The 13,934-nt window shown below is 38.5% G+C and overlaps 1 protein-coding gene across 3 annotated transcripts in view; it reads left to right on the top strand.

The window, feature by feature from the left end:
• The window catches only part of LOC149074165 (transmembrane protein 120A-like), a 117,701-nt gene that overhangs the window by 72,332 nt on the left and 31,435 nt on the right, over nt 1–13,934 (top strand). For 2 of the 3 annotated variants that reach the window (XM_089246621.1, XM_089246622.1), the window contains 3 exons: nt 5–70; nt 2,182–2,243; nt 2,525–2,617. In XM_089246621.1, the coding sequence (XP_089102747.1) occupies nt 5–70; nt 2,182–2,243; nt 2,525–2,617 (221 nt within the window). Of the gene's footprint in view, nt 1–4; nt 71–2,181; nt 2,244–2,524; nt 2,618–5,947; nt 5,986–13,934 lie in introns of those variants that run through there. The other variant, XM_089246623.1, reaches the window with a different exon arrangement.

Raw genomic sequence — 13,934 nt, 5'->3', positions numbered from 1 at the left:
TTAGCATCAAAGGATGGTGGCGTGCTCATCATTTCATAACTACTACTCTTGCTGGTGTCTTAATCTTATGGTAATTTTTCTCTTTAAAGCATTAAATAAGCTAGCTAATTCTTAACCCAGTTATAATGAGCCTTACTCTAAATCAGAAGTTAGTAGCTAATCTCTGCCAACATCAAGACTAAAAGTCTTATATGTGCTATTCTCCAATGTATTTTTGCATGTGCCACTCATTTTTGAAATTTATTACTTTAGTTTTTGATGTATTCATCTGTAAATCATTAGAAAGATACTACTTTTGAACTTTGATTCAGTCGATATTGATTATGTTATTCAGTGATTTGTAATTATCAACTAAGTAATAGACTCATTAGCAAATTTTGCCATTTTTGCTCAAATCATTTTTAATATTTAATTAAAAATAATGTTGGTTCCAAGTTAGAACCCTTAGAAACGACTTCTGCCATTTCCAATGGGGTGCTAAGGGTAATGGGAGTTTTGACTGATTGTGTTCTATGGGCTTAATAAGATGCAATATTTATCTCTGATTTCATAATTGAAAATTTTTTTTAGTAATATGTAATGATTTACACGCACGCACACACCATGAAAAGCTTTTCTCATGTCAAGAGATATTGCTATAATTTTTTAGATTTGTCAATATTTTCAGCTACAAATTTAGTAAATATTAATAGAGCAGTTTTTTTCTATATTTTTATTTTAATGGAATTTAAACTGATTATTAAAAAATTAGAATATTATCTAAAAACTCTATTTTCGATAATTTTTACAAATACTTTTTAAATAGAAGGTAAAATAGAGATTGTTTGTGAGGGGTCTGAAACTATTAAAATCATTGTGATTGCTAGATTTATATTTATTAGTTATACAGTTATTTATTAAATCTGAGTGTATTTAAAATATCGGATGAAAACTTTTTCATGACCTTGGTGTTAAGTGTTTATGAGAACGATCCATGTATATTCTTTCCTTGCATAAAATTTTGTTTGTGTGTGTGAGATTCTGGTTATTAAACTGAGCAGGCCTGCAACTAAATACTTTGTCAAGCGGGAAAGAATGCATTTTGGCCTCCCATGTAATGTAGATAGAGCAGTTAAAGGGTTATTCTGGTGCCCCTCTCTGGTCCAGCACCCAGGGCACTAGACCAGCCTGCTCCTCCCTAGTTGCGGTCCTGAAACTGAGCTACAGATGGCTTTGAGTAGGCCACCCAGTATATATGTCAGCTCTTGCCCTTACTATCATATATTGATTTATTACTTGCTGACACTTGGTTCTAGGTAGCCCAGCTCACAAAGTGGGCTTCATGAAAGCTTTTTAGTGCTTTGTGAGGAAATTTCAACAGTTAAGAAATAAAAGTGATGTAATTTTGCAATTTTTCATATAATCATTTAAAATAATTTCAAAGTAATTTTAAGATTAACATATTTTCATCATGGCTCTGAATCTGTTACTTATAATCTCATAGACATTCTTGATAATGAAACTGGTTTTTATATGGCAAGTAAACAATACTAATATTGGCAAGATTTGGTGAAGAGGGTGAAACCAGAAGACAGTATGTGAACTTATTTTAACTAGTTGAATGATTGAAGTACATTTGTTTACTTCACAAAAAAGTTGTAGATTGCTTTACTTTTGGTGCAAAATGACCATTGGCCTGAGCAGACTATTCTGCTTACTGTGACGAAGAACAATTACCATTTTGTGAACTATTCCACAGTTGATGATACGCTGCAATATTCATAAGATATTCTGCTTGTGGATGCAAATGGGTTAAGTCACTTCATTTCTTTATTCTTCCAATTTACTAATGGATAAAAAAAACTTTCACAAAGCATAGTTTCGGAACCATTACACCACAGGGCCATAACTAGAGGGGGGTTGGGGAGGGCAACTGTCCCAGGCAGCAAAATTTAGGGTTTGCAGTTTTATGGGGGACAACGAACACCGTTAGAAAATTATTGAATTACAGATTATTTTCAAAGTTGTGGAGGGCAGCAAAATAATGTTCCCCCCCCCCCCAGCTGAATCATGTTTGGCCGGAGCAGCAAAAACCCTAGTTACGGCCCTGCATTACACCATACTATTTTACATCTTGTACTAAGAAAAACTTGAAAATATAGGAAGATAAATATGTATTCAACACATAATTTAACTTTTTAGGCCTGATGGAAAAACATACCAACCTTTTAGGAAGCAGTTCTTGTGGTATTCTTGCTATACTAGTAAGTTTTTTGAATCTACTTATGTTTAAAGATCTATTCTTTTTTCTATATTCCATCCTCTTTTTAATTCTGCAGCCTTTTTGTATTTCAAATACCTGGATCCACCCATCCTTTGGTAACACTTTGATATCTCTGAGATGTGAAGCAGGGTGTGTTTGGTCCTTCAAATGTATTTCGAATATGAATATAGAGATGTCGTACTTCAATATTTTTAAACCATTTTTATTTTGTTTATTTTCAATATTCCCATGTTCTGTTTCAATATATGTTCTTTATTTCAGGTTTTCTTCAATTTCTGCAGTATTATTATCAGCGTGGTTGTCTATATCGTTTACGTTCCTTAGGAGAACGTTATAATATGGATATCACAATTGGTTAGTTTTTGATATTTTATTTATAAAACATACATGTTACTTTGTGTTGAAATTTGTGTATCTGCATATATTAACACTAGAATGGCCAGAGTAGTCATTTTGATGGTTTTTGATTTTGAAAACTCTAATCTTGATAGTATTTAACGTACACACTCAATTTTTAGTGACTTTTCATTACTTTGTGGCAGCGCTGCATTCCCTATGCAAAGCAATGTGATCGTTTCTAGTCATCTATTGCCACATCTATATAAAAAAGCTGTACATTGTAACATGATTCATGTTACCAACATAAATTCTTTGAAAGGAGGTCTCTAAAAGTATATATTTTTTTAAATAATTCTTAAAGTAATGTTAAAATATATTGAAAAATTACCCTTTGTTTATCCGATCTTTGGCAATTGGCCATGATGATTGCATGTTCAGCAGTTGCGGCCGATCGATCAGTGTTTCCGATGGAAAATATTTTCTCATGTAGAAATATTCAAATGATTTTTAGCGATTTCATGTCATTTCATCTTCAAATGGAAAGGTTGGGTGGGCCATCTGTACCTAAAAATTTGTCTGTGATCTGTGAAATGTGGTCAGAAAAACCAGACATGTTTTTCCACCTTGATAACGGTACCCATGAGTGCCGAAACATATGTTGATGTGTTATAAAATGTCATTTCTCCCCATCACATTGTGAATATTTTCTACAGTTTTGGGAAAAGTGATTCTTTTGATTTATCTGAAGTATAAGTATTGCTTACGAGAGAGATCAGAGTCATACGCGTAGGGAAGCCAGAACATATCAGCTGGTGTTGCATGAGCAATACCAATCATTTGACACCATTCAAATTCAGCCAATAGATAATTTCTAATTTAAAGTGTCCTTCCAAATATGACTAAAATTTTTTTAAAACTCTAAATATGAATCCTAATGTATTTGCCATTAGTTTTGAATTAGTTTAGCCTGAAAAACATACTAACAAAAGTAAAAACCTGCTACTTTTGGCTGGTAAACTAGCTCGTAAAAAGACGAGAGTTTGTCAATATACACTGCTGGCCACCGTAAATGCAACACCCTGAAGGAAGCATGCAAATTATATGAAATTTACAACATACATTAGCGGAGGTGAGATATGCAAATGATTAAAATTTCAGCGCAGACGCACATCACGCGCGCCTGTGGCGCCACTTCAAAGCGCTATTTAAGGCTTGGAGATTTGGACGATTTGAAGTACGGCAATTGTGTTTTTCTTGTGTTTTTTTCAAAAAAACGATCAATTATGCCTCGTAGAAAACAGCGATCATCTTTTGATCAAGTATCCGAGTTCGACAGAGGAAGGATAGTGGCCTACCGAGATTGTGGATTATCTTTCAGGGAAATCGGTAGTCGTGTTGGACGAAACCAAACAACTGTAATGCGGATATGTGACCGTTGGATGCAGGAGGGTACGACGGACCGACGTGTTCGATCGCATCCACCTCAGTGCACTACTTCACGTGATGACAGGCGTATTGTGCATATGGCAGTGACGGATCGCTCAGCCACATCACGAACCATAGCACAGCACATTCAGTCTGTACCGCATCATCCAGTGTCTGTGCGTACCATTCGGCGCCGTTTACAGCAGAGTGGTCTGTCCTCAAGACGTCAATTGCTTCGTCTACCCTTGACGCAGAACCACAGACGTCTCCGCCGCCAATGGTGCGATGAAAGAAGGATGTGGACGGCACAATGGAATGAAATTGTCTTTACTGACGAGTCACGCTTCTGTCTGCAACACCACGATGGTCGGATTCGAGTCTAGAGACACCGTGGAGAGAGGATGCTGAACAGCTGCGTTATGCACCGCCACACTGGTCCTGCACCGGGTATTATGGTATGGGGCGGTATTGGATATCACTCTCGCACTCCTCTAGTACGCATTGCCGGTACTTTAAAAAGCCAGCGCTACATCTCCGAGGTGTTGGAGCCAGTTGTCCTTCCTTACCTTCAGGGCTTGCCCACAGCTATATTTCAACAGGATAATGCGCGACCACACGTGGCACGCATTGTCCAAAGGTTCTTCGTCAATCGCCAGATTGAATTGCTTCCCTGGCCAGCTCGCTCTCCGGATCTTTCGCCGATAGAAAACATGTGGTTCATGGTTGCTCAACGATTGACCCAGATTACATCCCCAGCTGCCACACCAGATCAACTTTGGCAACGCGTGGAAGCTGCTTGGTCTGCTGTACCCCAAGAACACATCCAAGGTCTCTTTGAATCAATGCCGAGGCGTGTGGCAGCGGTGATCTCCAACAATGGCGGCTACTCTGGCTACTGATTTTGGCAGGAACCACACTTCACAGAAGTCTATAAATTTAATCATTTGATGCTTGGTCAACATGTTATCTACAAAATAAATATTGTTGCGATATCTCTTGTCTTTCTTGGAGTTGCAATTTGGGTGGCCAGCAGTGTAGATCTTGCCCACCATTTCTATTCAAAAACGGCCAATGTCTACTTATTCCTCTCTTTATCCCCAGTGGGTTTTTTGAGCAGGGATGACACCCCACTTTGCATTGTAGTTATGCATCTTCTATCCATTTCGTGGAACCGCCCCCCCCTTTCCCTACGTGTCTCTGGGATGGGTTGCTCAAATTCTTTTTGAAATGAGCTAGACAAAACCTGATGTTGTTTTCCAGTCATGACAATCGTAATTAAAAGGCAGCCCCACTTCTTTGAAATAGCCATTGTCCAGCATTCCAGCCTATAATGATTCGAAACAGATTGGGCTATACATGAAAGGGCCAGATTGTGGAGAAGAGGTGTCAACTCTCTTCGTAAAAATATAATAGGGAAAAAATGACATTGTACTCTGAACACACACATATGCCTGGTCTCTTATTACTCATCTGTCGTTGATAACCCTAGAATTATTGCCACAAAAGACTGTTATCCAAAAATAAACATAAAAAAAAAAGACTGGATAGACCTCGCTCCAAACCAGTCTTCCAAAAACCTTTTATTCTACCAGCATTCGAATTCAGTGGTGACCATATGGCAAAAAAAAAAACTACAGTTCAGAAATGGTTTGTTGTTAAACCCATGTTCCCACATGTTCGATAAATTTTAGGCTTCCTGGTGATCCCTCTCCGTGAAATTTCTCTGTCCAATGACAAGCAGTTTTGAGATAAGTTAGAAAAGGCGATCATATTTTTACGTGCCTTTGCTTAAGATACGTGCGTTTTCATAACCATATGATATATATATTTGCCATCAGTGTTTATTATTGGTAATTTGATATTATGAGAAGTTCTCATGCAGAGCAGAAAAGAGAAATAATTATAAATTTTTTCTCAAAGAAATTGCATATCGGCATTGATGAAGGAGCATATTTTATACCTCATGTGAGTTGACTTTTATCTAAACTACTTTCTCTAATGTATTATTTCCTTTGCAATAGAGTCTCTGTTGATATGAGACAGTATCCCTGCGTGTGTGTGTGGATACAATAATTTTTTATGAAATCTCACTTCAACTCTGTACCCGATAAGTACCCTCTTCCACGATATTTTTTCAAATCTTGTTTGGAAATGCCCGTAGTCTAAGTAAAGTAATATCTAAAAAATATTATAGATATTTTTCAGCATTCCTATATATTCTGGAATAATGGATGTCGATTTATCCCCCCCCCCCTTTAAAAATATATAAAATGGAGGCGAAATGAGTCCTAAACATTTTTGATGCCCCGAAATTGGTGAGACGAATCTTATTATTTTCTCACCGGGCCACACTTCTGGTAATGGTGGCCCTGGCAACACATGGGGAAAGGGTTAGTGCTGAGAGGACTGTACCACTGTAGACTGGCATGAATCCAGTTACCCTTGCTTCTTTTAAACTATAAATTGACTTTAGAAGGAGGCCCGTAAGAAATACCGACCTGGGTTCCTGGCTGAAGGGTGTGGGAAAATCCATTTTCCGCCACTCCTTTGGTTAACAGCAGAATTTCAGTTTTTATGTGCATATTTTATCAATTATTCAAATAACATATTTTAGGAATTTTCAAAAAAAAGGTGAGTTAATTTATGTGCACGAAATTCTTATCAGTAATAAACATACATTTTAAAAATTATTTTTAAGACACAGGCTTTTCATATGGCATTGCAACGTTTATCTTGCATTTCCTGGTTCATTATTAAATTAAATCCAGTGTGATCATTGAATAGATTACAACAATGAAAGGAATTCATGTGTTAAATAATAAACATTTATTCTGTTAACTATTAGAATTTAACACAATATTGTTACAAGAAATTATCACAGTTAGCTTTTTTTCTCAAAACATTATATTGAAACGGTAAAAGAACCCTCTCACTGCTTTGTCCAGAAATTCATATGCTAGTCCACATTGTCCTCAAAACCAGTCTAAGATATCACAATTAAGTGTTGGCCTTTTATGCACCACGATCGGAGAAAACCCTGGAGCCGAGTTCACATGGGTTTGCATCCTGGGGTGTTCGTTGAAACCACAGGTCAGCCACTCAGCAGGAGGCGGACGTCAAGAGAGGGCCAGTCGGTCTGGCTGCCAATCAATCCACATAACAGACGAGACAGTGATGACTTTTGAACATCACATAAGAGCAGGTGGCAAAACAAGAGAGTTGTCTAAAGCACATTGTGATGATTGAGAGACCACCTGGCATACGCCTCAGCAGGGTGAGACACCTTAGAATAAGTAACTGTTTCGAAGACGCAGGAATCAGTCTGAAGTGAGCATCTCTCTGTGCATCTGGTATTTATACGAGAGCGTTCCCATAATGCCTCAGCCTCATGACAGAGCCAATCACAATGTTAAAGGTGCAGTACTGAACTTTGTATCTGATTTACATATCTTCATGAGAGAGAAAGAAATAATATTGTAGAAAAATATATCACAATATCCAGCAACAAATACAAGAAATTGGAGATCTGGCTGGGACGCTCACCCAGAAAGTGAGAGGACGTGGGTTAGATTCCCCACAAGCACAGCTGAATTTTCTCTTTCCCACAATTCATCTTCGCATCAGCCAGCTGTTAAAAACCTCGTAAAACGAAATATGTAAATCAAATTAACACACACTTGGGCGATTTTCAGCTATAATAGTGGAACTGTTTAATCCTTTCTTGTAGGCATGATATCCTATCGCTGTCATCCATTTGTTTTTTCCTTGTCTTAATATTTTTTACCAACTTGAACTGGACAAAGAAAGCAAGGGAAAAATATCAAACACAAGTCTCCCTATAACATGACGGCCTCCGGGTCATGTTTTTCTTACTAATCTTAATATCAAGAGAGAATTCTTACCCCAGGGACCGCTTAGCTACCGGAAACCACTGAAGGTCTCGCTAGCGTTCCGGTATGGGCTAGTTCGTCCGCTTAGTCTTTCGGCTGGAAAGTGGGGTTTTCCAGTCGCTAGACGAGGATGAGACTGCAGGTTGGACTGCTAATGTCCCATCAAAATTAATCTCTCGTCGATATTTTTAACTTATAATTTTCCTTAATACTGTTGGTGCCTCCTGGGAGAGGTGTCACCTGGTCTCATTGGGGTTTTGTGTCCTTTTCGTGCGTTAACTATAAATTTTCCATTGCATGCTTAAATATTTCGTTTGCCGGCGGATGGTCGCGGACATCCGTTGGTAAATTAGTCCCAATTATCGTTGGTTGCATTGGGTGAACCTGGCATGTTGCCAAACAGTGATTTGTTGTTTACAATAATATTTCTGAAACTTTATGTAAATTGTATCAAATTGTACTTTGTGTGACGCAATAGTTTTCTTGTGACGAGAAGTGTTTCCGTGATCCAAGGGGACCAAGAATATTTATTTCATGATCAGTATAAATACAGGTTGTGTTTGGTGAACATTCGCTTTTTCATTTCACTCATTTCACGAGCTTAGTTCTCCGATGTTGTAGCACAGTAGTGCTTTAGTGTATCACGTATAAACTTAAAATGTAACGAAACTTCATCTAGCCTCAGGCTTGGAAATATACCCTGTATTGTTTTTCTAAATTTGCATTTGTGGCTCGGCAGGTCCGGAGTTCTTTTATGAACTAATAGTAACTTCAATTGAGAGCTGTGACTTAGCTTTCCTAATACTCGCTCGGTGACGATGAAAGGTCTCAACACCTAGTGTCCCTGGTACTGAACAAGTTGATATCGTCAACCAGGTCTAATCGATGGGTCGATTCTAGCTAACCTCAACATCTGCCTCGTCACGACCTGACTCCAAACCTCCTGCAAACCGAGTCCTTTGGCATTCTCTGAGCTGACGTCCGATGATCAACGTCTTGCCTACGGACTTGCATCACTTGCCAGGCCAGATTCATTATTTGGTTCCGATGTTGTGTTAGTTCCAGACAGTGCATCTTGATATGTGGTGATACAACCTCCAGCGTGTTTCATCCACCTCAGGTCTATTGTGAGTCGGCCTCCGTTGGGTCTACTACTCGGAAGACGTCCACCTGGAAGCTGTTGGAAGTTGCGTGGAAACAGAGTTCTAGTCGCATGCCGAAATTCCGGTCCAGTTTCAGATAAGTGCGATAATGATATGTGAAAAAGTTTCTGTGATATATATATATTCATCATTTAATATTTTACTAAATTTTAATAACGTTAGCAAGGATTTCTTAACTAAATTTTGTAATCGTGTTTTTTTTTTTGTGATTGAATGAATGTCTTGATTTGAAATATGACGCTGAGTCATTTTCTTTTGCTGTCAAAAAACTTGAAAGTTAAAAGTAGAATCTGGGAGTGCATTATATAGGTTGCATCCCCACCCCATCATTTTCAGAATTTTAAAACTGATTCCAGTTTCCCAGTCCCCATTATTTTTTACGAAAAGTAAATTGAGCACCCTTTCTGGTTGAATGCCCTGGGCACCAGACTCCCTAAACTGCCTTAGTTGCGACCATGGGTGTGACCACATCTTCTCAAGTCCACCATGTGTGCACACATTTTACCAATAAAAATACAATCAATCTCTGCCAAACATTGCATACACAGAATCCAATCCGAACCCAGAATACATGAGCAAAATAAATATAATATGCAACAGATCCACAATTAGATACCTGGTCTACTTGTTGCCTAGAATGTATTATATTCTGGCAGACTTGTGCAATGTTGATTCAGTGGCCAAAGAGTGAATTCAGATCCCAACTAGTCCAGCACATCTGCCTGGAGCATTACAGGGCATTCTACTTGAAAGCGATACATATGGTCTTCTGTGAATTTTTATATTCTATCCGAAGAAGTTTGTTATTATTTTGCAAAGCAACCACACTTTCAGTAACACCAATCATTTCTAACTTCCGTCGTGCTACCGCAGGGAGTCCCCCATCGACGGGTTAGCGCACCAGCCTCTCGATGAGTATGAAAAACAAGCCTGCCGTTCGGAATCGGCAATAAATTGTAGGTCCCGGTCTAATTAGCCCTCGTGTGCAGAAAATGACCGTGGTGCGACAAAAATGATCAAATAACTTCCGCCGTCCCTACATATGCTGCTGCTACTTTTGTTGTCATTCTGTAATCATGACTTGAGTTCAATGTAACATTTGGCCTTTGGTCAAAGTTTTAAGGCTAAAATGGAATAATTAATAGTCTTTAAAATTAATGTGTTAATAATTAACAATTATTAATGTGCCTTTGTGCATTATATTACCAGCGGATCCGGTTCAGTATCGTACGATGAATTAATATTGTGTTCGAGATCCTTGTGTAGTTCCAGTCTTGTCATGCTTATGATGAATCACTGAGTTATCTCATTGCTGTTCTCACCACTCGATGGACTTGATCTGCTTTCCGTTTCCATATTTTTCACTGGGGAGAGGCCGACCACCTGACTTGAGCTGATCAGTGCTTTTACTTTTGGAGGTGTTCTTTGGTGTGGGGAATTGTATCGACTATGAACTAATGGTTTGTGTTGTGCGGTGATGGAGTTGCTTGGAATACTTGAACTCAATCGGACTTATTTGAATGCATGACTAAAATCGAGACCAACAAGACTCAATGATGGTGAGATCATTCATTGTTATTTTTTATGGGCAATGGTTAAGCTGTTTCATAATTTATGGTCATTGAATTTTATGTTTGAAATATAAACCAAAAAAAATGAAAGGGAAGTTTAATTGTTAATAACATAGTTTTTGACAATATTTTGTTGTTTGTTTTCGATTTGTTGTCTGTTGATTATAAAAAGAATCACTGGAATGCAATGATCAAAACGTTGCAACACTTCAATCAACGCTACAATATTTTACTGCAGTATATTTTAACATTGTTTCATTAACTAATAATTTTTTTAAGGTTTTCATGAATTGTGTTAAGTTAAAAAGTTCTCCAAGATTTATGTTCTTGGATATGCTTCTCATTTAATCAAACACAAGTGGTCAGGTTGAGACTTGAACCAACCAAAATTTCTATACCTCTCCTGGTGTACAAAAATTTGAAGATATTGAAGATTTTGTTCACAAGATATCGACATTTATACCTAGATACTAAATTTTATGTGTTTCCCAGTTTGGGGCGGGCATTGTATGTTTTTGTTTTTAGGTACATAATTCCCACAACACAACACTAATAACAAACAGATAATAAATAATAAATAAAATAATGATATATTTGCTGCATCATGTTACTTGACTAACTAAAAAGACTTTTTGTGGGGACAGCAGAAGTTCATGCATTTTCACAATCATAATACCATGTCTTACTTAGGCCGGTATTATACTATAAAAGTTTGATAGAATCCCTTTTATAAAACTCAAAAAATCCAACCAATAAAGCCCATAGGTTACATTCAAGCAAATGCGACTGATGCCCTTATTGGTTGCATTTTTCAAGTTTTATCAATGAACTTTTATGAAACTTTTATAGTGTAATCCCAGCCTTAGACCCAGATTGCACTATAAAAGTTTCATGAAAGTTTTTATAAAACTGGAAAAATGCAACCATTTTTATTGATTACACAAAAATGCAATTTACACCGCTTACATTACACCGCATATTGGTTACATTTGAGTGAATGTAAAAAGTTTTTAAAAGTTCTTTTATCAAACTTTGATAAAACTGGGATTACATTATAAAAGTTAAGGTAATTTTTTTTCTGATCGTTCACCTGACAAGCTCAATTTTTGTTCTAGTCAGACTTTAGATAACTCTTAATGTCATTATCTGATTTAAATAATTGCTACACTGGTGAAATAAATTAAGAGAATATGCATATTTTATCGAATTTCATGAAAACAACTGAACTGAATGTAAAACCACTGCTTCTAGACAAAAATGCAAATCTTATATGTCAAATACGTAAGCGTACATGTGTGTGTAGGCGGAGCCAGTAGAGAAACAGGCTTTATAAGCGCGCTTAAGTTAAGACATTTCGTTCGCTAGCACACCTCGGCGAATTTCTTGGTGTTATTGCGACAACCCAGCATAACTACCCAGGATTCTGGTCTGGCGAAATCGGTGTAATCGATATACAATAAGAGAGAGACAAATGATTTCAAAGAAATTTCTAGATTTTAACATAAGTAAATTTATTAATTCTTTAACAATTGAATAGGTTACGAATAACAGAATTATTTCTCAATTTCATACCGTACACCAATGCAAGTCTGTTGTCTCATCAATCTAGCCGGCTGCAAGAGTTTGACGATCTTCATCGGGTTACACGAGCCGTGACGTCATCGACCTTGACGGAAGGTCACGATCCGAGGCGAACCCTCACGTGGCGGCAAGAGCTACAGACTTAATGGCCAAGGTGCCGATCGGAAGCAATGATCGATGCAGAACCATACGGCGGACGGTTGAACGATAACAGGAACGACAACAACGATTGACTAGAGATGAGGTATGATGAGTCCGGAACCAGCCGGCGATGTGTAAGCACCAGTGAGACAAACTATTTCATTCTTCAGATGACTCACCCAAAGGCGATCACCTTCTCCTAAAGTGATGTATTCTGAGTTGAAAGCGAGGATGAATGCGAGATAATGCGAAGTGACTCCGGATATTTATGCCTATAAAAAAGGAAGTACGGAACGATCCCACTCCTGGGACCGACCATCTCAGAAAAATACACATCGGAGCACAACCAATAGGAAATACAACATCTAATTTATATACATAAATAAATGACAATTGTAACAGTAAAAATGAGTAACCACCAACGTTTAGATGATGGAATGAGGTGGCGAATTGTGGGGAGGCTAGAAGCAGGCCAATCTCAAGTCCAGATTTGTAGAGAGTTCAATTTAACGCCCAGCGTCGTGTGTAACTTATGGAAACAGTTCCAGGATACCGGATCCATCGAGAGAAAGCCTGGGCAATGTCGTCCAAGAGCCACGACAGCCAGAGAAGATCGCCATTTGTCGATTATAGCGAGGCGTAACAGGAGTGCTACAGCTTCTCAGCTCTCTCGTGACTTGTATGCAGCCACAGGAACCCGTGTATCAAGGGTAACTGTTTCCAAAAGATTTCATGAGAGAGGGTTGTTTGCAAGAAGACCTGCTGTTTGCGTCCCGCTCTCTTCTACGGACAGGAGAATCCGTTTATCATGGTGCAGAGAGCACAGAGATTGGAGTATGGATCATTGGGCGACCGTTCTCTTCACTGATGAGTCCCGGTTCAGCCTAAGCACCGTTTCTCGCCGTACGTTCATATGGAGAAAACCAGGAATATGCTACCTACCCTCCAATGTCCACGAAATCAACCATTATGGCAGAGGAGGTTTAATGGTCTGGGCAGGCATCATGTTGGATGGCCGCACACCTCTCCATGTCTTTGAAAGAGGCACTGTGACTGGTGTGAGGTATAGGGATGAGGTCTTGGAGCCCTATGTTCACCTTTTCAGGGGTGCAGTTGGCCCTGAGTTCATTTTAATGGACGATAACACGAGGCCACATAGAGCTCTTCTGCTCTACGATTTTCTAGAGAGTGAGGATATTCGCCGGATGGATTGGCCAGCCAGATCTCCAGACCACCTTAACCCTATAGAGCATGTCTGGGACTCCCTGGGGAGGGCAATTGCAACTCGCAACCCCCCTCTGGGAACCATCCAGGGAATCAAAACAGCGTTGCTGAACGAGTGGGACCAATTGTCACAGGAAATGATAAACTGCCTTATTTCGAGTATGAAATCACGCTGTGAGACCTGTATATCTGTAAGAGGGGACCATACCCCCTATTAACCCATTTTTTTGTTTATTCTGCAACCGGTGTTTCATACCTTCCGACTCCAACGAGTGTTACACATGATCATGCGTGTGTATTACAATTATTGAATGATTATTTGTTTTGTATTGTATCA

This window comes from Pholcus phalangioides, unplaced genomic scaffold (genome assembly GCF_987345545.1).
Source record: "Pholcus phalangioides strain wild (caught in Gottingen) unplaced genomic scaffold, Ppha-v1.0 ptg000017l_1, whole genome shotgun sequence".
NCBI classification, from domain to species: domain Eukaryota; kingdom Metazoa; phylum Arthropoda; class Arachnida; order Araneae; family Pholcidae; genus Pholcus; species Pholcus phalangioides.
The sequence above is the reverse complement of the archived record's forward strand: the minus strand, read 5'-3'. Positions and strand labels throughout refer to the sequence as shown.